Genomic DNA, 22,424 nt, shown 5'->3' with positions numbered 1-22,424 from the left:
CTACCATTGGACAGACTCACAGCGTGGCCAACCGCGCAATTGACAGGTCACGTCGCATTACATGAGCGGTTTCGGGGCCAGGGTTTTTCTATCAACCCGTTTAGTCTTGGCGATCGTGGTCGTGCTTCTTGCCCTTCTTGCACGGACGCTCGGGAACTTGATCGGCGTCTTCAGCTTCTAATCCATGTTTAGCGACTGAGATGTCTCACTTGGCATTGCTTAGTTTTTTAGAGCAACAGACGGCGAATCGAACATCACGCCTTCAAGCCTTTGATTGGCTGGATTTCGTTGTTTTAAAGTTTGCACAAAAACAACAAAGACTCAATTACAAAGATATCTAGTAAATCTAGTTCGTACCTTGATCACCAACAATCTTTTGCAGGCTAACCATGGCGTTCTCCAACAGGTTCATCTGGCCAGGGGTGTTCTGAGTGTAGCGAGAGTTGAACTTCATGATGCCCTTGGCCTTCTTGTAGGTAGTGATATCAATGTTGAGGGGGGTTCCAACAACATTCCAGGCGATAGACTCAGTGCAAGGAGGAGTGGTGAGGGATCCGGAGTACCTTTACGAGGTTAGCATATGATTCGATGTCAAAGGTTTTGTGTGTGAGGCCGGGACATACTGGTAGATGGTGCTCTTGGCAAGGTGGCTGGACAGAGAGGTGAAGTCCAAAGGATCGGTAGCAGCGTGAGCTCCAACGGCGGTGACCTTGTCGACGTTCTTGAAGATGGAAGCAAGGATGGGGTCGGTGGTCTCGGCGACCTCGATCAGGAAGCCAACAACGGCAAGAGATGAAGTGCCTAATTCTGATCAGCAACCGAAACAAGCCACTTTCCCATGTTTTCCAAACTTACCGTTACCGGCCTGAGATTCCCAGACAAAGTGGACCTCGAGAGGGTAGTGCTCGCCGTTGAGGCGGTGCTCGCTCGGGGTGTGGAAGTGGAACTGGCGGAGAGTGTAGTTCTTGCCGCCGTTGTACATGGTTCCGTTCGCGCGGACCTCGAGGACGCCGTTCAGGTTCTCCAGCTCAGCTCCATCGGCGTAGTTTGCGGGCCTAAAGATGATGGAGGAACCCTGAACCTGCTTGGTATTCGTCTCGAGAACGTTGATGGGAGACTGGTTTTTGCCGAGGGCGCAGGCAGCGTTGTCGGCGGTGAGGGAGTGCCAGTTGAGAGGACCGTTCATGGCATCGAAACCGTAGGTGCCCTCGGCTCTCTTGAAGAGGCTGGTGCCATGATGGCAGAAGGCCGAGACGGCGGGGATGAGAGAGAGAATAGCGGTGGCCTTCATTGCGACGAAAACAGAGAAAGATCGTGAGGTGCAAGTGGGAAAAAAAGAGTGACTGGGCTCGATGAGTTGAGTTGTGGGTGGCTCGATGAAACAACAGATCGAAAGAGCGGAAAGATCTAGAGGTAAATATACACCGGCACTGCAGAGTAGCAGTCGATCGTGGGGTCCGGAAAGCTATGACTTGACGACGCGATATTAATTTCGTGGAGTCATGATGAGGACTATCTTGGTAAAAGGCAACGTCTTGGCAGGTTTGCCTGGTCAAAACACCAAAACACCAAGCCCCCTTTGGACCTTCCTGCAAGCACTCTGCCGGTCCGCGGCTCGAGCAAAAGAGTGATGACCTCTCCGCGGCCACGTGCTTGGCAATGATCAATCGCGGACGGGACCAGGGGCGCGGAGGGCAGGGGGGAGAGTCAGGACTTGGGAAACACATCACGAGAACGAAGCGCGGTGCTGGCAACAGAAGAAGCAATCACCCCTGAAAGGAAGCACCTGTGGAAGGGCCGCCGAAGGGCTTCCCAAATCAGGTTGTCATCAAAAAGTCAAATTGGCGAGCGCTTGGCGGGAGTGCGTCGCTATGCCAGTGGAGGCAAGTTTTTACATTGACAGCGTTCCCGTGGTGTGAAGAGGGGGCCGCTTCCACTTCCCGGGTGGCTGTCTGTCTGTCAGCAAAAGGCCAAGACTCTCTGATCGGCCGATATCCATGGACGAACATGAGCAGCAATTCATTCGTCCAGTGACGGCCGTTGACCCAGTTTGTCGGCGCCGACACCGCGGGTCAGCACGCGGCTGACTCGTGGCTCTGGGAGGCACATTCATCAATCTCTGTCAACGCTGTCAAGAATAGCCGCTTGTCTGGGATGAAGCCGGGCGATTGTTCCTGGCTAAAACCGTCCGTCCGAACTCAGCACGGCGGATATGCGAACAGAGCACACCCTACCTCAGGTGCGTAAGGCAATGCCTAAAGGCTGTGGGAAAGGCAAGTTCCAAGACCAAGGGGGTTATGAGTGTTGAGACGGGCAGGGATGAACTGTGTTACTGGAGAAGAGGGCAGACGAAATTTGCACGGTCATTGCCTACTCTGTGCCATACGGATGGCTACGCGACGACGGTGAGGCCAAGAACAAGGGACAGGGCTCCGGGGTCTCCAGACGGGGAGACGGGGTTGTCTAACCACGTCTGGTATTGGTAGAGAGAGCTCAATTAATCGTGTGAGAGGCAGGCGGACAGAGGAGAGGGAGAGAGGGCGGGGGAAAGGCCCCGCGTAAGGTGAGGCCTCGTCTCGACTCTCGAGCCGGGCAGTACGAATAAAGCAGCAGATAAACTGAAGCCTCCGTGGTTGATGCTGGTCGAGATAAAGTTTAGGGCCCAGAATGGCTATGCCGCCAGCGCGCGCAGCGGCGTCTGATTGGAGCCTACGGGGTCTATCGGTGGCCCTAAGGAGGATCTAAGAGGGCCTACAGAGGGTCAAGAGATGAGCAGGTTCAGAGGCCAAGCCCTTGGTACCTTACCTACCTTAGGTGAGGTAAGCATCCAGGGGTCGCGTCGCTCGTCAGTGCACTATTTTGGCACACAGCCACGATGGCCTGGGCCTGCGACTCTACGGATCCATACGCTAAGCTCCCAAAGAGCAAGACACACTCAAGGCCTAACCACTGCACTGGAGCGCTGTAACCCGTAAGAGACTAGACGATGCTGATGCTTGAGCCGTGGTTAGGTCATGTAAGGTAAGGTAAGGTAGGTACCTGTGTAGGGACCTGACCTTACGAGGTAGGCAAGGCAAGGGACACTCGGGCTACTCCGTGACCATCTTACAGTGGCCAAGTGAGCGCTAATTAGCCCGGCCCAGGGCAGGCAGTCACCGTTCGTTCGCAGGTATCACGTTGGGTGAAGGTAGGCATGAGGCATGAGCAGCCAGTCCGGTCCGGTCCCTCACATGCTGCTGAGGTGCTCATCTCATGTTCCATTTGCCAAGACTGCTGGCCGGAGGAGGCCAACTCCTCCTCAAAGAGAATATGGGTAGTGTATCCGTACAATCCTATCCAATCCAGTCCAATCCAGTGCCACACGTCGCTGTCTTGGCAAGAGTTCAACGTCGTCTTCTTGGCAAACGTGGCTTGGCAGATATAGGTGCGGCGTTTCCTCCAAATTTCCAAGAAACGTCCAAGACTCTGGCCCAACTTCCAAGACTCTCGTCCCAGGCTTCCAGGGCTGCTCATCGTGGGGGGAGTGCGACCGACCTGCTGGTTCCAGTCTGGCGCCGCCGTTGTTCCGCCTAGTGGCTTGGACCTTCTGCGGCCGTAGACTCTAACGGTTCTTACTGCTTCTACCTACCTTACTTAGTAGGTACCTTACGGATAAGTAGACTGCTAGGTCTAGACCTCCCGACACCGTGGAACCGGCACATCACTCGCCCGTCGCCTGTCGTGTTCCATCTGCTCCGTTAGTCATTCCCGCCGTAGGGGCCTGCCGCCGCGTTAACGTTTTCTCTTGGCGCCCTAAATTCAGCACTCGCGCTCCCTTTTCCGCCCACCTGATTGGGTGGCGTCGCCTTGATGCTGTGGAACCCTTCCATTGAGAACAATTCCATTTTCCGATTCATCTTTCTACCCTTCTTACTGTGTGTGCACTCGGCGGACTTTCGCTTTGGCCGTTGCCTTCCCTTCCACCCAGTCCTCAATCCATGTCGCTGTCTCTGTCCGGCCTCGCCCAGGCGTTGCCGACAACCTCTTCCACTTCATCTACGAAGCCGCGCCCCCGACCTACCAACACCGCGTCTCCCGCGGACTCCATCTGGAAGCATTTACCAGAGGCTGATTTCCGCCAACATGTCGTCGAACTCGAGAAGCTGACCAACGCGGTGCCTGTGCATGCGCAAACTTTTCCCCTGCCTCCGCAATCTGATCTAGCGGCAGACCATGCCAACTCAGACGGAGATGCAGCTGCGGATGCGGATGCGGAAACAGAAACAGGCGCCGCAGGGGCGGACGTCGTCGGCCGAAACCCCGACTGCGTCTCCCAACAACCTCATCCCCGCCAACTGTCACTCGCTGCCGAACAGCGCCTAGCTGATGACATCGCCTACCTCATCGCCGTCGGCGAAGGGGCGCAGTCTGTCGCTGCAACCACCGTGCAGGAAAGTCGACGTCCGCAAGGAAAGGGACTCCGGGTCACCATCGCCTCGGTTGACGCGATCGAGCCCGATTCACAGGCATTTCTCCGCGCTATTTTCCAGAGGTTGTCTACCGTATCTGCCGAGCCGTCTGCCAAGACACTACATAGTCTCGTGGACCAAGTAACTCGGCATCATCAAGCTCGCCTGCTCAACCGCCTGCGATCATGCAAGTGGAAGAAGCCAACCTACCTCTCCCGCACCCACAAGAAGGCCCTGCATGCCGACTTCGCCAATCTGCTCCATCGCGCCCAGTTCCTCTATACCAAAAAGGAGGTCAACGAGCGGGCGCAGCTGGAAAAGGAACTCTTGGCTCTTGCGGCACTCCTCGAAGCCTTTGAGACCACACCACCAGACGACGACCACGAGGCGCTGGTCGACATTGTGCGGTCTAGCTACCAAGTTTGCACCTCATCCCTGGTCGCAGATTATCTACAACGCCTGCAGGGGGTCAGAGCGACAACTCAAATCCAAGCCTGCCTCAAAACTTTGCGCCAGATTGAAAAGATCGCAGCCTACTACCGCATCTGTCTAAGCTTGACAAGGTTGTCCCAAGCTCACGCCAAGCTTTTCCACGACGTGGACCTTCTCTTCCTGCTGCCATACGAGGCTGTGCCCATCACCACCGTCGCCTTCCAGCCGTGGGCCAAGTCAACTCACGTGCACGCAGAGGTCATCCTCAGCGTCCATCACGACCTCGAGCTCCATCGGCCGCAGCCTGGTGGTCCTCCTTGGCACCGCCCGAGATGCCTCGGCGCTTCCAAGTACTTTTGCTACCTTTGCTTCCTGTTCATCCGACATCACGGCGCCTACTTCGCGGCCAACACGCACGGGGCATGCTATGATCAGTGGACGGTGCCGGACCTCGCCGACTATCCTGAGACGATGGCCGACCGCTACAGGGAGGTATTGCGAGCGATGGATACGGAGATCCAAAACCAAACACAGGGCGCGGTCTGGAGGCCAGAGCCCATGACGAGTAGAGAAAACTTGATAGGCATTATTCAACAGTGAACTGAAGAGAGTCACCCGCATGAGATGGCGCATACAATATGAACGATGGTCAACCTGAATTCTAATGTGGCTCAGTCTCAGGTCTTGTTCCGTTCTTCAGCTTGCGTGGCTGAATGCCTTCTCCTGTCAGGGAGCGCCAAGCCATGACAGCTGTAGGGCGTAGATCCTCCTATCCTGCGCCCGTTTGGCAGGTCGCCATGATTCAGGTGTCATCGGGGACTTTGCGGAGGTTACATGCCCGGTCCCGGCAACAGAAGCATCCACAGGTTTGCCCGAAGAAAGTCCCATGTAAACAATTCAACTGTCGCAAGTCCTCGTTATCGTTGTTCTTCTTCGCCAAATGCAGCGTCTTCAGTAACTGCACGCTTGGCCCATATTCAAACTTCAGCTCTAATATCGTGGAAGCCATCTTTGCGGCCGAGCATTCTTGCGCATCGTCGATGGTGTTCCTGCTGACTCTCGCCGCCCCACAACCTCGCCTCCATCTTTAGTACTGATAAGACAGACCGGCCCGGCTCAGTCTACGCTTGTTCAAGATGTAATACTGCACGTTGGCCCAGATGCCGCAAACAACTGCGGCGGTCACCAGGCCCGTGATGACAGTCCAGCCCTGGCGGTACTTGGGTCCATCGCCCTCCCGGAACAACTGCTTACCCACAATGCCAGAGCAGTTCGCAGCCATGATTAGAATGGCCATTGTGATTGAACGTTCGCCAGCGGACTTGGCGTTCATCGAGACCCAGGCGCCATTGACGGGGTCTAATCAAGCTGTGTCAGAGGCATGATCACCAAGCTTATTTCGGAGATGTGTAGACTTACGCCAAGGGAACGAGAATGCCACCGAAAGAGTCAACATGGTAAATCTCTTTGTGCGATCAGAATCAATCAGCAACAGGTTGCCAAGCTACGCATTGTCAGTTTCATTTTGCAAAGCCAAGAACACATGACGCGTTCGACTCACGTTGAAGCCCCAGAAGATCAGCAGTCCCAGGAACACCCATGGCCCGCGCACTCTTGTTTTATCGCTGTGAGGGCAAGTCAGTTTCGTTTGTCATTTATCAACGGAGCTTGGCGCAATGTCACGATGGAACGTACGCAATCCAGCCCCAGAACAGGTTGACTGGGATCAAAATCCAGGCGCCGATGGAAACCATGGCATTGGCTTGCAGTCTGTCGTATCCCATCGAAGCAACCAACGAAGGCGCGTATGAGCTCAGAGTCGATGACGGTGACAAAGCGGCAATGGTGAAGATGACATGCGGTATCAATTTCCAGTTTGTCAACTAATACTCGTCAGCACTGGGCGGAATAGACAGCCAAAGTCGATTGAACATACTGCCTCTCTCAATTCCGGCCAACTAACGGACTTCTTAGGGTGCGCCTTGGAAGGATCGTCAAGCATGACTCTCTTGTAGAGGATCTCCGCCTCCCGCTCGCTGAAGTATCGCAGTCCAGCCAGGGACACCGGATTGCTGACTTGGTTTGGGAAGAAAACAAGAAAGCAGATACCGACGAGCACAGTGAAGATGCCCTCAAGCTGTTCATGATTAGTGTCTACTCTTGTGCATCGCACTTAATGTTCCTCACCAAGAAAAGCCATTGCCATCCAGCCAGATTGGCGACGCCTCTCATGTGCAAACTGCGGTCAATTGTCAGTATGTCACACGAAACATCGTCAGTGTGGATTTCGACGTGGATGCTAACTTACATGCCATAGGCGATAAGACCAGAGCATGCGGCAGCAAGCATGTTGCCGAGGAAGAACCAAGAGAACCTCCTGCTAGTCTCCTCCTTCTTGTACCAGCGGGTCATGGTGTACAGAGCAGCAGGAATAAATCCCGCTTCGCAGAGACTTTTGCAACGAGTCAGCTGAAGTTCATCAAACCAGAGAGAAGACGAAAGCATACCCAAGAAGCAGTCGAGTTACCATGAATGGACCGAGACCCTTCTGGAATGCTTGGAATGTTGCGACCAAGCCCCTATTGGTCAAGTTAGCGTTGTCGAACGCGGTGCCAAGACTGTAAGTGCCAACCATGCAATGATCTGCCCACCAATCCAAAGAGTCGGTCCTACTCGGTATAACACAAGGTTGCTGGGGATCTAGATACGATTGTCAACCTCTTGTGACCAATTTGGCGTGTATATGTAGTTCTCAAACTCACCTCAAGGATAACAATGCCTGCTGAGAGCAACTGTTGTCCAACATTGAATTGGTTTTGGGAGATTCCGACATCCTTCAGGAAATAGTCGGTCAGAGCATTACCCCTACATCTTCGTCAATCCAAATTTCCAAGTTTTTGATCGTCGAATCTCGTACATGTTTCCGCGGTCGAGTTGCAGGGCGAAGAAGGCAAGAATCAGCAGAGGCATAATCAAAATGTCGACCCTGCAGAGCAAGCGGGTTAGTAAAAGCTAAAAGCTGCTTAGAACTGAATGCGCAAACTTACTTTCGGAGCAGGCGCTGCTCCTCCTCCTGCGACCAGTCAACCTCGCTGTGGCCCCCATCGCTCTGGCTCTCCGGGCTTTCAGCCACGGTCTTGATTTGCTTCTCGTCCACGATGGCCATTGCGAAGCGATTCGAAGATCCTGGAGCTTCGATGTTGGAATCGGCTGGCTAGCAGACAATGCTCGGAGTAACCTCACAGGGACTCTGGCAGTTTCTTCTGCTGACACAACTGATATGGAAATCTTTTTAAAGAGCCTGCTACGGAAAAGACTTGCATGTCGCCCCTCTGACGATCCGGCTTCTCGGGCCAGACCTCGCGTCACTGTTCCGCGTTCCACCTTCAAGTCCCACCTACGTGCAGCTTTCAACCCCAATCCTGTGCTAATGACATGGAATGAAGCCATGAAAGCAGCATCTCCATGGAGAACTGACTAGGAGACCACGCGTTGGGTCGCCAACTTGCCGACTTTAGGTGGGTGCGTCTCCGGAAACTTGCCTGAACTGGGCCGGCCGGCGCGGCCCACTGCCGTTGATGCCATCCGATGAAGCGCGCACGCCATCGACCACCACCACCTTACACGCACAAAACACACCAACAACATGCACCCCGCTTACCTAACCCTCTGATGCAATCGGTTGTCGGGATTGCGACTGTCTTTAAAGCCAATGGAAATGCTCGATTATTGGGAGGTGCCGATTTTGCAAATCTCCTACCTGTCAGTCTGGGCATTTGTCGGGCAGAGTCCGAAGGCCCATTGAACAAGAAGAATGACCCGTCCGACGTTTTCCCGCTCTGCCGTTGATCAGATTACCTTGAGGCCACTCTTAAGCGGCCTGCAGTGCCATCCGCTGAGTTTGCGCTGAGCTGTGACTGAGATGACTGAGTTCATGGCTGAAAAAATCCTTCACAGTCTGGGCCCTAGATATCCCGCGTAGAGAGCATGATGCCTTTCGAGTAATGCCTTTGCTTTTTAGCACTCTTGGTCAGTATCAAAGACTAACTCACATCGTCAATCTGGCTCTCGCCGACGTGGGACGACATAGCCCTTAAGTATGTTTGCGTTCAACCTCGGGCCTCCGCGCCTACGAATAGGAGATTGATCCGCTCATCGGTGATATGCAGTATCAATTGCGCAATAATCGTCGTTATGATGGCTTACGGGAATACATGATGACGACTTCATGATGGTGTGATCAAACTGCCATTGATAAGAAGGCGCTGAACAGTCTGCTTATCAAAGAACAGCAGCAGATTCTCCGTCGAGCGACGAAAAGTTCAGCAGAACTCCCCGAACCATGGCAAATCTAGAATCCAGAAAGCACATCTCGCCCGATTCCGGGTTTCCCATCTCTCTTCACCCTCATTTTCATCCCAAGATCAAAGACCACGTGCCCCCTGAGCCTGTCAGGGAGCAGATAGTTCCCGACAAGGACAGGGCTTCTTTCGCGGACCCAGACAAGAAGGCCCTCTTCTCTGCAGCCAAACGAGTGGATCTGACTGAGTCTATCGGTACTGTCCTGGAAAATGTCCAGCTGTCGCAACTTACGCCTCAACAACTAGATGAGTTGGCGCTTTTGGTGACGGAACGCGGCGTCGTCTTCTTCCGAAACCAAGACCTTACTACCGAAGGCCAGGTGAAGCTATTCGAGCATTACGGAACTCTCGACCGTCACCCGGCTCAGAAGGACGTCAAACATGTCATCATAAAAGGAAGTCGCGAGGATCATCGAGAAATACTCAAATACACACCATGGCCTTCTGGAGACTTTCATGCCGATACCTCGTTTGAGGTGAACCCTCCATCTTATTCCTTACTTCGCATGGAAGAGCACCCTGAGGTTGGGGGCGACACTGCCTGGGTGTCTCAGTATGGTTTGTATGATGCGCTCAGCGATGCCATGAAGAAGTTTGTCGACGGGCTGCACGCAGTACACACCTCGAGGCTGCAGTATGACACGATTCTTGATCTTTGGGGCGTTGGTCCGAACCGTCCTCCCATTGATTCGCATCATCCCGCTGTCAGGACTCATCCCGTTTCTGGTCTCAAGGCGCTGAACGTCAATCCTGGCTTTGTGACAGCCTTTGCAGAGTTGAAGAAATACGAGTCCGACAAGCTCCTCGACTTTTTTGCTTATCATATCCACTCGGCTGATGACCATGCTGTGCGATGGAAGTGGGAAGTAGGCTCTGTTGCCATGTGGGACAACAGGTCAGTCTAAGTTTCGTTGAGGAAAGGCGAGTGCTGACTTGACTACCAGATGCACAGTCCATCGAGTGATACCGGGAACATATGATGCGCCTCGAAGAGGCATCAGAACCACCGTGTTCGGGGAGAAGCGTGAGGATTCAGTCCGAATCGTCTTTCAACGTATACTGACGAATTTGTTAGCATACTTTGATTCAGCAAGTGAAAGTCGAGCCGAAAGGGAGGAAAGACGCAAGAATGAGCAGCAACATAAGAAGAGGTTAGGCGAGAAAAAGGAGCTTGTCGTAGAGGCCACACCGGCCTAAGCGTCAACTCCCTTGAATTACTGGTGACTGCCACAGCAAATTCCCAAGCGGCCATGTTATGTTCGAAAACGGCATCGCTTGAAAGCGCCTGTGCTTGGTTTTGTTGAAGAATCCCAGAAATGGCGGTCCATTGTCTATCCTACATGTCTCCAAATCTGCCGGTAGCCACTGCAGTTCATAAATGTTCAGTTCCGTAGACTCTTTGGATGGGTATCGATCCATATAGCTTCGTTCATAAGTATCCGTCCCTGGGTATAGCAACCCATCGATGCGCCCTATTGATTCACCCTTTTCCTGGTTCCCATTTTACTTTCTATCCCCGAGGTGTTGTCATTTCCACTTTGCCGTCCATTGGTATTGTTGCTTTGTCTTGAATTATTCCCTGGTGATCTTCCAGTTTGTTTTCACATGGATCGCGTCGCTCGGTTGCTCCCTCGTCAGGTTTCTCTCGGATCCGCCGTCGTCGTTGCTGACTGTCTCGTGGCCATCTTTGTCGTTCTGCAAAGCGGCAGTCAGCATGATAATCCATAGGTATACAGCAAGTAGTTGAGCTGTTTCGTGTGCCAAAGCCCTTGGACCATAGCCAGAACGACAAGAGAGAGCTTACCAACTCGATCCAGGCAGTGTACTGGCCTGGCTTTGGCTGGACCTTGAGTTGATTGCTTGACCCATGCTTGTAGCCGCTTTGTTCGTTGGAGTTCTCCATGGAAGAAGACTTGTATCTCGCTCTCCATCGTACGTAGAAAGGTCGAAGCATAGGAATGTTGATGCAAAGACCCGCGAGCATCAGCTCAATGGTGCAGAGCATGAAGGTGGTGATTGAGGTACCCGTGAGGTTTCCGATCAGATCGATGGTGAATATCAGCACGAAGCGAACGATGCCAATGACACAGCACCTGTTTTGGATGTCAGTACCAGCATAGATTGGAGAGCAGGAAGATAGGCCACCTACGCCAGGCCAAGAGCAAAACAGGAGATGACAGCAAACTTCTCGGTCTTCCTCATTTGGAGTTGCCAGACGGTCCAGATGGGCAATATGACAATAAACAAGTCAGTTATGACGTTGGTCATAATGATGCACTTTAGAACCAGGATTTGGTCCATGCAATGACCAATGCGCATGACAGTCCATTGTTGCGAAATAGGATCGCAAAGGAAGATGAAGAGGAACGTAAAAGTCAGAGCCCAAACAACAACGATTCCTGCGACAACGTAGATCCACCTGCTCAATTGCAAGGAAAACGCGCGGTGGTAAAACCAAAGTTGGCTGAGCTTTAAGCATGCTAAAGCCCAGAGATAGACGAGCGTGAATGCAAAAGTCACCTTGAGGATGTATTGCAGATTGTTGACAACTGTTCAGAACATGAATTTTAGTCTCAGAGGCATATCACAATCATGGGGAAGGGTTGGCGACTTACGTTTTGGATAAACGTCGGACTCTGGGTCAAAGTCATAGCCAACTCCTGATGTGAAGACGGCAACATTCAGGCCGATGGTACTGCACGATAACAGCTACGTAGAGTCAGCAAGTTCGTATTGATGTTCGTGGCATCGTGGTGACAAACGCAAGCAATGACGGCGAGAATGTCGTCTCCTCCGATCCCGATTCCCCTGAATCGACCCCATAAGCGCGCAAATACCACGGACACGAAGACGACACATAGACAGCCAATGGCTATCAAAGAGTTTCGTGCGCTTGTTGTCATCGGAATGTACTGCACTGGCGGCGTCGCCACTTCCGCGGGTGTAGCCATGATGACCGGCTGGCTTGATCTCGGTTCGACTTTGACGGATAGATAGGCGATGAGCGTAAGAGGACCAAGATATCAAGAAGTGGCCCGTTGATGGGGGAAGCACGACATAACTAGGAGATATACCGGGTTGATCAGCCCCAGCTGTTAGAGTTGCAATGTCACGGCCGTCGCCCTTGAAGGTTCTTCAGTTTCTCTCACATTTCTACCCACCCTTCAGAAGGCAATCAACGGGAAGATCTCTCTCGGTACGGCCCAGCTGACATAGAACCGGGGATCTGTTTCGCGGCGCCGAGATTTCCAGCGGCCCTGGTTCGCGGTACTCAACTGGCCTCGCCTCGCACTTTTACGGGTCCTTCATGTCAGGAACTGCGACACCGTGACTCGTGGGATTCTAATGACGGGCTAGTAACCCAAAGTGTGACATGAAGCGACTTGGGGGTCTGCCAGGGGGTTTCGTTCACAGAAGGATTCTTGTTGGCAACAAGTTGACTGACAGCTTGTGGGTCATGGATTTGCTTCGCAGACTTGCTTCACTTGGATTGGAAGAGATCCGTCATCCCGCCGGCAGTTCCATGCACTACAAGCAGCAATAGACTGTTTGGTTCGATTCCTGCAGGCAGTGACGCTGAGAGGTCTTGATCGATGTCTCGTATTGCCTGAGGTGGATGCCTAGATGCCTAGACGTTGCAAGATGATCATCCACAATATTTACCCGGCATGGCGGACATGGATTCTTTGCACAAGTGAACACTGAGCTGCAGACCCCTCTGGTAGAAAAACAAATACAGCCTCACATGCTTCGCCGGGCGCGAGAAAAATGTCGCGGTGTCTTGGCATTTGTTGGTGACAGTGGGCCTTTGAGTTTTCTTCGAATCCTACCGGCAACAGTCCCCGGTAGGCCTAGTTCCCCGGCCACCGTTGGAAATTGACGAGGACGGGGTCCCAGGACACGCCGCGTTGGTCCAACCAGACCAACCCCGAGTTTGGGAAGACACAGTGGAGGACGTCAATCAAGCGCTTCCCAATTGGTCAATGATGGGAGGCCTTTTGATGGCGCGGCCGATCATCTCCGGAACCAGCGGATTGGGCCCTGAACTCTCTGAACTTTGGGCTGAACGAGGTGACAGTAACGGTCGTCCTATCTGTCGGGACTTATCGTCGGGACCTAATAGTAGCCAGCTATCCGTTGAAGTGAAACGTTGTTAGCGCATCCTCCTGCCGGGTTCTCAGGGACCTGGGAATTCACATGGAGCCCAGAGTGGCAACCGGCGAGATACTTACTTCGTTGGGAAGACGACGTCTTGGGCCTGTATATTGGCTATTTGTGACGGAAAGCATGCTCATGGATGCATATTCCATGCAATGCCAGGATTCTTCACCTGCGCTATTTGATATCATGTCAATCGCAATGAATTCCTCGGTAATCTTTCTGTCCAAAATTCCAGAAAGAAGCACGTGTAAGAAACTGATCGAGACAACGTTCCAGCCGTCTCCAGATCGCGGGCCGTTGCGTGACTCGGCCGGTACGGGGCTGATGGTCCGTCTCTCGCTCTCTTTTTTTTGACACCGTTGACAAGGGCCGCAAATAGTTCTGTGCCCTCGGCGGCTGGCGAAATGGTGAAGAGAGTGTCATTGAAGGCGGATTCCAGGTGGAGTTGTCTCCGTCCCGGGCCCTGGTCCGTTCCAACCAAAACGCATAAAGCCATTTGAAGATCTGTGAACAATTTGTCCTAGCGCTGGATGCGTTGCATTACGGCAGTGCTGTCTTGTGTTTTTCGTACTGCAGCGGTGTGGGATCGTCACGGAGAGGACTCCTTCGCATCCATCGTGCCGCGTAAGGAAAACCTACGACAGAGTTCGCTTCGCGGACCTCGCAAACCGTCTGCGGCTCTTCTATCCCTGATGATCTCCAGTATGATTGACATTCATCGTTCGAGTTCGTCTCCCAAGTCCATGCACTACGAGCCATCTCCATGGGGAGGCAGACAAAATCCCAGAAACCTGCATCGGTGCATCGTCTCAACTGGGAATTCTTCAAAGGCCAGTCGCTGCATATTGTGGACCGCCCCCGCAGTAATTGCGCACTAACAGCACTAGTCGGCTCGTCGTCAGGGTTGTGTCCCCTTCTCAGGGGCTATCGTGGTCGTGTCTGTTCATCTCGTCGCGACGGGACTGTGACAGCAGTCCGTCAACCACTCAGCTCGCCGTTTTTATGAATGACCCGACTGGTTGTGGACCGGATGATAAGTGGAATGCAGTTCCTGAGCTTGATACTTGACAGCCATGCGCAGTATATAGGTCTCATGGAAAACATGTGCATGAAGTCGCATTGCTACGAGGATCGCCTTCCCCTCTTCCCTCCCAAGTGTGTGTAGATGCCACCCAGCGGTTCGCGTTCAACATGGCTGTGAACTCAATAGCCGACGGCCTCAAGGCTGCCCTGACTCCCATGGCCTTTGTCTACTTCCTTGGCCTCTATGTGGCCTACTACATCCTGGTCGCGCTGTACAACATCTCGCCTTTCCACCCTCTGGCCCGCTTCCCTGGCCCCAAGATCGCAGCCGCGAGCTACTTGTACGAGGCATACTACGACTGGTGGCTGCTTGGAAGATATGGCAAGGTTATTGCACGGATGCACGAGCAATACGGTAAGTCATGGTAGCACTAGTCATGAACACGGTTGAGTTCTGACAGAAAGACTCGAGGCCCCATTGTCAGAATCAACCCCGATGAGCTTCACTGCTCGGATCCTCTCTTCACCGATGAGATTTATGCCGGTCCGGGTCGCATCCGCGACAAGTGGCAGCACCAGCTGAACACCGGCGGCGCCGGCCCCGTGTCCGTCACCGGCTTCTCCACCGTCAACCACGAAGTCCACCGCATGCGCAAGGGCGCCCTGTCCAAGTTCTTTTCCCGCCAGCAGATGCTCAAGCTGGAGGGCGAGGTGCAGGAGTTTGCTCAGCTTGCCATCGACAAGATGCTCAGGTCCGCTGGCAAGGAGCCCTTTGACGTGAAGGAAGCCTTCAACTGCTTCACTGCCGACATCATTTCTCAGTATGCCTTTGGTGAGCCCATGGGCTTCATCGCCCAGGAGGGCTGGGAGCCCAACTTCGCCACCTGGGTCAAGTCTTTCTTCAAGAGTGCTTATATGATGAGACACAATGCTCTCGGTAGAAAGATGGCGCAGGTGCTCCCTATGATGGCCGATTACATGGGCGAGGATATCAAGTCCGTCATGAGACAGATGAACGTTGTCATTCCTGGATACATCCAAGCAGCTCTGAACAACCCTGAGAACGGAAGAGTATTTGCCGATCTAATGGAGTCCAAGACGATGCCCGAGTCCGAGAAGTCCATGTACCGTCTGTCGGGAGAGGGCTTCAACTTCTTGCTGGCCGGTACCGAGACCACTGCCGTATGTCGTGCTCCAACTTTCGAACTAGCATCATGAACTGACCGATACAGGCCACGCTCACCGTCATCACCTACTATCTTCTGGCGCAGCCCACGACATACGCCCGCCTGATGGAGGAGCTCCGGGGTGTTGACCCCTCGAACCTCAAATGGACCGAGCTTGAGCAGAAGCCTTTCCTGTGGGCCGTCATCCACGAGTCCCTGCGCATGATGCCTGGTGTTTCCCACCGATCGGCTAGAATTGCTCGTGAGGAGGACCTGGTCTACAAGACCCGTGACGGCAAGAAGGAGTGGGTCATTCCCAGGGGCACCCCCATCGGCATGACTTCCATGATCAACCACTGGGACAAGGAACTTTTCCCTGACCCCGACGAGTTCAGCCCCGAGCGTTGGTTGGTGGATGGTAAGCCCAACTACAAGCTCCAAAAGTATCTCCTTGCCTTTGGCAAGGGTAGCCGATCGTGCATTGGCGAGCAGTAAGTCATAGCTTTCCTCAAGTTTTGGGTTCTCCATACTAACATTTACGAAGCTTGGCTTACTGCGAGGTGTACCTCATGGCGGCCCTGATGGCTTTGCGTGTTATTCCCAGGTCGAAGCTGTACAACACCACCGTGGAGGATATCTCTTACGACCATGACTTGATCGTCGTCCAGACGAAGAAGGGTTCCATTTCTGTCAAGATCCAGATTGAGTAGATGGTGTTAGCGACGGCGAAAGGGTTCGAGCTACGTAGTAACACATTGTGCGTGTGTGTAATGATAATCAACACTCGTTCTATCCAGACCCAAGGAAAGCGACAAAGGAGACTGTCTGTTAGCGCCATGCCACCGGGCTCAAGTGAAGAAGCTCAAAGCCGGTATCCTGATGGCTGTCTACTTCTAATAGTCTCTATGTTCACTACCCATTCGACTACCTGCCTCCCGCCATCTCGGTCCCCAAGCCCTGACTGCTAGTAGCATCGGAACAGAGGCCAAGCAGGTGGCCCCATACGCGGTGAAAGTCCAACCTGTCCCGAACTCTTCAACGAGCAGCTGGACGACAGCAACACCGGCCGCGGCCGCAAGGGATCTGACTAGGTTCATTGCTATACTCGCAACTCCGGGATTTCTTGGATGGAGGTCCATATACAATGTGAGGCACGTCTACTGCGTCATCAGCAACAATACACGCTGTGTAGCGGTTCTAAACTCACGTTGCTGATGCCCGTCGACGCGAGACAACAGATGAATTGCGTGACCATAATAAGGCCCAGGTTGATCTTGTACTCAACCGCCCAGCCGTAAAACACCGTTGAAGCAATTACAAGTGGGAACAGATACCATACAGTTCGAAGTCGGGCACGTTCAATCGGGAAGCTCGCGAAGTTGTGTCCGACAAAATCGCTGATGGAGATGCCATGAAACCTCGCTACGGCAGTGTAGTCATGATCAATGATCTTTCCTGCTCGATGTCAGAATACAAACATGCAATGGAGGTGAATATAAGTACCAACTGCATAGGCAGATATGAATACTGCCAAGCCATACGGCACGTAACACAGTCCCGCTTGCAATCCATTCAGCTTGTACTTCTCCATGGCCAGATGGGCGAGCGAGTCCTGAATACACGTGAAGCTGAGATGAACCAAGGCGTTTCCCGCAAGTATGAGCGCATCTACCCGTCGGAAAATAATCTTCAGTTCCCGAAAAGGATTCAGGAAGGCGTGTGCTGATGGGACAAGCGCTTGGGTGTCCGGCGCGGCCACCGCTTCGTGGTCGGGAACCAGGGCTGATGATACCGGCCAGCTGACTTTTCGTTCCATCTCAATGCTATCGTTTACGGTATTTTGGCAGGTTTCGGGTAGGAAGAAGAAGAGGCCGGTCCAGCAAGCAGCCCCGAAGGCGAGAAGAAGCCAGAAAGACTGATGCCATCCTATCTCATCATCCATGATGCCTCCTATGAATGGACCTACAGCGGGGCCAAGGTTGACACTTTTGCATATGTTAGTGCAACATTTACTTAGGTGATTCTCAAAGCTTACCCAGTCAGCATTGCGCTCATGTATCTACCCCTTGAATGAGCCGGGGCAATGTCGCTGACAACCATAGCTCCGAGAGATAGAAGATCTGGCAAAGTCAGCAAGGCTTGATGAAATTTGAGGTGCAAGCTCACTTGATGTCCCGGCACTTTGAATCATTCGAAATATAAGCAGCTCGGAGTACGACCGTTGCAGTGCTAGTCCGATGCACGACACAGAGAACGTGAATAATGAGACCAGATACACTGGTCGACGTCCAACATGATCGGAAATGTTGCTAAGCAAGGCCGGAACAAGCCCTTGGACGATGAGATAGGATGTTATCGTAATGTTGATGAACTCGATGGATACGTGTAGCTCTTCCGACAGGGTATCGATAATGGGAATGTAGATGAAGACGCTTAGAGGAGCAACAAACGCCGCCAGGGCTACAAGCAAGACGACCCAGTGTCGCTGCGTCCTCGAGAGTCCCGCACAGCGCGATTTTCTTGGTGCAGCGTCGTCTGGTGCGCAGATGGTGGATGATGAGCTGATGATCTCGACGCAGCCTTCACCGAGGCTCGGTCGTGCTGATGTGTTGGTTCCTTTCATCCTGGGACGGGCGAGAGAAGATGTCGACACGGAGCAATTCTCTCAACAAGAGGGAGAGGAAGCACATCATTATGGAGGCTTTTAGCCATGGCTCACCTCCGGGGATGTCTTGGCTTGAGAAGACGGGCGTTTTCACAGTGTTGAGCATAGATGGCAGATGACTGTGGCTGTCTATGATAAGAAGATAATTAATTATTTCTTTCCCTCCGAGCATGACATACAGCCGAGCAAGCTCATGTCCCTTTCGGTCGACGTTGCGAAGACTGAGACCGAATCGGCACTCTCTATCCGGGAAATGAAGTCGACATCGAGAGGTTTTCACACGTGCCCGAGTTTGTGGCCGGTGGCCTCGAGAACGCCAAGGCCGTCGAACAAGGCTTTCCAGAAATTCGCAAGCTTGACCTCGGCGGTTTCACATGCGACGGCACTTTGGTCAACGGTAAATGAAGTGTCGTTTGTTTTCTATCTCTTGCTCTATCGGTGCCGGCCTATCGGTATACGTCCCGCCGAGACAAGCCGTGAGAAAGTGAGACAAGCAATCTATTCAAGCTCAACCATCCTGGGGTCCGTCCAAGGGGCTGACAGTCGGGTCCCAACAGACTGGCGCGTACTCGTCCGTCTCGAGCGACTTCATATCCTCGTTCGACAGCTCAAAGTCATAGACCTCGGTGTTGGCAAGGATTCTCGCGGGGGTGACGCTCTTGGGCAGGGGGATGTATCCCTTTTGCAGACTCCATCGCAGCAGGACCTGAGCCTCGGACTTGCCGTGCTTGTCGGCGAGGGCCTTGAGGTTCTTTTCGCCCCATCGCTCTCCCCTGACCAGCGGGCTGTATGCCTCGATGGCGACGTTGCGCTTCTGGAGCCACTGGACAATGTCGTTTCTCGCGCACCACGGGTGAATCTCGTATTGTGCGACGGCGATGACGCCACCCTTGCCGGCCCCACGCTCTGCCTCCAGCTCCTTGATGTGCGTCTCGAGCTCGTCAAGGTGGTGCACGCCGTAGTTGCTGACGCCGATAGAGCGGACTTTTCCGGCCTCCTGAGCCTCGACAAGAGCCTTCCAGGCGCCCTTGCGACCTTGGGAACCGCCGTACGGGCAGTGAAGCAACATCAGGTCAATGTAGTCGAGACCGGTCTCGTTGAGGGTCTTCTCGACCTGGGTCTTGGCACCATCATAGTTGATGTGGCGGACTTTGGAGGTGAAGAAGATCTCGGACCGAGGGACGTCCTTGGTCTTGTGGATGGCACTTCCGCAGCCTGCCTCATTCTTGTACGAGGCGGCCGAGTCGATCTGCGAATGTCAGATCTCCCAGGCGAGCTGTGTGGGTCAACGGTGTTCTTACATGGCGATAGCCAACCTTCAAGGCCTCAATAACGACCTCCTCGGCCTGCTCCGGGGGACTATACGAGTGTCAGTGGTGATACTGCCACTGCATGTTTTCACACAAACTCACGTCTTCCAGAGCTACTCGGCTGTCAGCAATTGGTGTCGGATAATCGCGCAAGGGGAACAATGCTTACACCATATCCCAGCACGGGGATTTCGTAGCCGTTGGGAAGCTTCTGCTTGGACTGGAGATTAAGAGCGGCGGCCATTGTGTAGTTTCGCGCAGCAAAGCGTTGTGGGAATGGTTGCAAGTCAAAGTGAGGGGGTTTCAGTGGAAGGCGCAGATATCGGAACGTGTTCACAGACCAGCGGTTCGTCCTCCCGAGTGAGGCCATTAGTCATGGGGCACTGCGCTCGCTGCACTGGGACAGCCGTGTGCTCTTCCACGGGATTGCGCCTTGCCCCGTTGGCCTCATTTGCTGCAGCTTCGGTGTTGCTGTGCCGAGCTCATCTCATCAGTGCCGTTATCGCACCGCTGAGGGCGCTCACGAATCGCGTTTCAGTTGTTTGGGGGCCTGTTTACGTCATACGAGGGGGAGGGGCAACAGGCCATTCCAGACACACCACAAACAGACAGCCTGAACAGGCGGGAGCTTTACCCCGCCATTTGCCCCGCCATTACTGGAAATATTGCAAACACTTGAACATTGCTGCCAATCGCTGGGTAAATACTTTGATATCTCATAAGGTCGTAAGTAAAGCTTTTTGCGTCTAAATGATATAGCGGCCATCTCATATGATAGTCTCTTCGCCGTCGCCATCTCCTGCTGCTGCCGCGTCGTCGTCTTCGTCGTCGTCTAGGTCGTGGATGGGATACGACAGGATGGCGGCAATGCTGCCCAACATGTCGAGTCGCTGACCGCTCTCGTGGTCGCTGCTTAGAATCCTGACTTCACCACCGTCTGCCTTGACCTTGTCCACCATTCCCACGTACTTTTTCCTTGTCGGGATGTCGGAGCTGCGGAACAGGGAGTTGTTCATAATAAGAATGCCGCCGCCGGGTCCGATAGCTCCCTCGTTGACGGCCTTGGCAACGGACGAAGCTCCGTACCATGCACGCCCGTCTTCCAATCGTAGCCTCTCAAAGAACTGGTCCATCAACCTCGTCTCCTTTGTGAACTTAAAATCCTTCAATTTGGTGCCCATCTCGGGACTCTTCAGGACCTCGTTGAGACTGTGGACATGGCCCGAGTTTGTGTGAATCACGATGGCCTCCTTGGCAATCGCCGACAGCTTCTTGTCTGACTTGTCTCGCCCCTCGTCCTGAATGTATTTCCTGAAGTCGGCGGCGACGAAGCCCGGGCTGGCGAGAAGCAACGGTCTGGGCTGGTCGAAATTGACGGTGCGGAGTAGGGAGGCGAGGATCTTTTCGTAGAAACGCTTCATGCCCTGGGACGTCTCGGAGGCGGCACTGCGCTTCTTGGGGATGACACTCTCGATGCGCTGCTTCACAACGGTGCGGAACTGGTTGATGATGCAAATGTTGGCGATGCCCTCCTGCATGACGACGGCAGCCATGGCGCCATCCTTGTCGTCGGAAAGACTCTCGGAGAGGGCCTCCTTGGCGACGGTGTCCCAGCCCTCAGGCTTGCTTATCGTGAATGGACGAGAGATTTCGAGGTCGAGGGTGTGGTGTTGGCCGAGACTGACGTAGGCATTCTCGGACTTGACGGTGCCGCTGACTTGGAGCTGGCCGACGATGGGGTCGAAAAATGTGCTCTTGACGCGGATGACTAGCATGGTGTGGACTCGTTCGGAAATGGTGCTGCCTGTCTTTGTCTCCTGAACGACCTTGCGCACGGCATGGGCCATGACGAGGTCGCCTGGGCTGATGAGGTTGTAGGCGTGCCACTGGTGGTGCGACGGCGGTCAGCATTTGGTTTCGTGGGTTGCGATGCGATGCGATGCGATGCGGTGCGGTACGGTGCGGTACGGTGCATTGCGACGGGGGACAAGGGAACAGAAAAGAAGAAAAGCATCAGGCGACTTGACTTACCATATCCTCGGAGTCCTCGGGCAGAAGAGTGACGGCATCTTCGCCAATGTCCTGCGACGACTTGGTCGGGACCAGCTTCATGTTTTTGGTGGCCTGCTGGATTTGCTCCTGAGGAAGACGGCGATTTTTCGCGAAAGAGAAGGGTGAGTCGTGGATGAACATTTCAAAATATCTCGACGCAGATTGGCAGATTACCTTAGCTTGGGCTGGCCTTGCTGCACATGGAACAGGGGTCGGGGAGCTAAGGATGACGTTTCTCGGGCGCCTTAAGACAGTCCACCCCGCTGTATCTCCGGTGAGGTGTACTGTAAGGTACCTTACCTCACGGTCACTGAAGCACCTCTGTAGGCTTATCTGGGTGCCTAGGGGTCCAAGCGTCATGGGCTTATCGCTATCTCTATTGTTATCTCTCTCGTTATCGATAAGGATTGGCCCTGCCATAACTCAGCAAGCACTGTTGATACACTACCGAGTGGTGAGGCAGGTGTGCGACTCTACTAATGAATCTCACCACAAGCTCTTCATCTGACGACTGCGATTGCGGCTATCCTCAAGACGAACGGAAGATCGACAAGGACTGCCATCATATCAGAATAGGAAAGAACACCATCTTTGGGAAGAGCAGGGTGTCTGGCGGAGGCTGTGTCGTTGCCTACTTGGTCTGAAGGATGAACAGCCACCGGCAATGATGCGGGGATAACCTTTCGTGGAGCAGTACAGATTACACAAGAGCATCTAGGCATTGGGCTGGATAGCACCTGGGCAACAGAGTTCAGGCTTCACCGGGGGTGTGGTAGCGTTTGCTGCGTGGCCATGGACATAGCCAC

The 22,424-nt window shown here is 53.6% G+C and overlaps 9 protein-coding genes across 9 annotated transcripts; 3 read left to right on the top strand and 6 right to left on the bottom strand.

Annotated features, from left to right (window-relative positions):
• Positions 1-100: 100 nt before the first annotated feature.
• On the bottom strand, positions 101-1,291 carry GCG54_00007978 (Carbonic anhydrase; the record flags this gene model as incomplete). The annotated part of the gene is made up of 4 exons (XM_045407952.1): positions 101-195; positions 358-563; positions 624-801; positions 856-1,291. 4 exons carry the CDS (start codon positions 1,289-1,291, stop codon positions 101-103), a joined length of 915 nt encoding a protein of 304 aa, XP_045257085.1.
• A 2,686-nt stretch (positions 1,292-3,977) lies between these two features.
• Positions 3,978-5,480, top strand: GCG54_00007977 (uncharacterized protein; the record flags this gene model as incomplete). Its single annotated transcript, XM_045407951.1, has 1 exon — positions 3,978-5,480. The coding sequence occupies one exon, from the start codon at positions 3,978-3,980 to the stop codon at positions 5,478-5,480; it is 1,503 nt and encodes a 500-aa protein (XP_045257084.1).
• A 487-nt stretch (positions 5,481-5,967) lies between these two features.
• Positions 5,968-8,046, bottom strand: GCG54_00007976 (putative transporter; the record flags this gene model as incomplete). The annotated part of the gene is made up of 12 exons (XM_045407950.1): positions 5,968-6,239; positions 6,300-6,384; positions 6,442-6,505; positions 6,576-6,763; positions 6,817-7,017; positions 7,068-7,119; positions 7,189-7,332; positions 7,388-7,459; positions 7,513-7,580; positions 7,643-7,745; positions 7,798-7,866; positions 7,928-8,046. 12 exons carry the CDS (start codon positions 8,044-8,046, stop codon positions 5,968-5,970), a joined length of 1,437 nt encoding a protein of 478 aa, XP_045257083.1.
• A 1,176-nt stretch (positions 8,047-9,222) lies between these two features.
• GCG54_00007975 (Alpha-ketoglutarate-dependent sulfonate dioxygenase) lies at positions 9,223-10,438 on the top strand (the record flags this gene model as incomplete). Its single annotated transcript, XM_045407949.1, has 3 exons — positions 9,223-10,136; positions 10,186-10,265; positions 10,317-10,438. The coding sequence occupies 3 exons, from the start codon at positions 9,223-9,225 to the stop codon at positions 10,436-10,438; spliced, it is 1,116 nt and encodes a 371-aa protein (XP_045257082.1).
• A 375-nt stretch (positions 10,439-10,813) lies between these two features.
• On the bottom strand, positions 10,814-12,192 carry GCG54_00007974 (uncharacterized protein; the record flags this gene model as incomplete). Its single annotated transcript, XM_045407948.1, has 5 exons — positions 10,814-10,936; positions 11,046-11,334; positions 11,391-11,790; positions 11,857-11,950; positions 12,004-12,192. The coding sequence occupies 5 exons, from the start codon at positions 12,190-12,192 to the stop codon at positions 10,814-10,816; spliced, it is 1,095 nt and encodes a 364-aa protein (XP_045257081.1).
• A 2,401-nt stretch (positions 12,193-14,593) lies between these two features.
• Positions 14,594-16,301, top strand: GCG54_00007973 (Cytochrome P450 monooxygenase sdnE; the record flags this gene model as incomplete). Its single annotated transcript, XM_045407947.1, has 4 exons — positions 14,594-14,840; positions 14,898-15,607; positions 15,658-16,082; positions 16,136-16,301. The coding sequence occupies 4 exons, from the start codon at positions 14,594-14,596 to the stop codon at positions 16,299-16,301; spliced, it is 1,548 nt and encodes a 515-aa protein (XP_045257080.1).
• Positions 16,302-16,484: 183 nt separating this feature from the next.
• GCG54_00007972 (Itaconate transport protein) lies at positions 16,485-18,214 on the bottom strand (the record flags this gene model as incomplete). The annotated part of the gene is made up of 5 exons (XM_045407946.1): positions 16,485-16,748; positions 16,799-17,046; positions 17,095-17,576; positions 17,627-17,711; positions 17,758-18,214. 5 exons carry the CDS (start codon positions 18,212-18,214, stop codon positions 16,485-16,487), a joined length of 1,536 nt encoding a protein of 511 aa, XP_045257079.1.
• Positions 18,215-18,764: 550 nt separating this feature from the next.
• Positions 18,765-19,810, bottom strand: GCG54_00007971 (putative oxidoreductase C2F3.05c; the record flags this gene model as incomplete). Its single annotated transcript, XM_045407945.1, has 3 exons — positions 18,765-19,505; positions 19,558-19,602; positions 19,736-19,810. The coding sequence occupies 3 exons, from the start codon at positions 19,808-19,810 to the stop codon at positions 18,765-18,767; spliced, it is 861 nt and encodes a 286-aa protein (XP_045257078.1).
• A 523-nt stretch (positions 19,811-20,333) lies between these two features.
• On the bottom strand, positions 20,334-21,759 carry GCG54_00007970 (Protein dom34; the record flags this gene model as incomplete). Its single annotated transcript, XM_045407944.1, has 2 exons — positions 20,334-21,452; positions 21,598-21,759. 2 exons carry the CDS (start codon positions 21,757-21,759, stop codon positions 20,334-20,336), a joined length of 1,281 nt encoding a protein of 426 aa, XP_045257077.1.
• Between the last annotated feature and the right edge of the window lie 665 nt (positions 21,760-22,424).

This window comes from Colletotrichum gloeosporioides (genome assembly GCF_011800055.1).
Source record: "Colletotrichum gloeosporioides strain Lc1 chromosome Unknown consensus_104, whole genome shotgun sequence".
NCBI lineage: Eukaryota > Fungi > Ascomycota > Sordariomycetes > Glomerellales > Glomerellaceae > Colletotrichum > Colletotrichum gloeosporioides.
The sequence above is the reverse complement of the archived record's forward strand: the minus strand, read 5'-3'. Positions and strand labels throughout refer to the sequence as shown.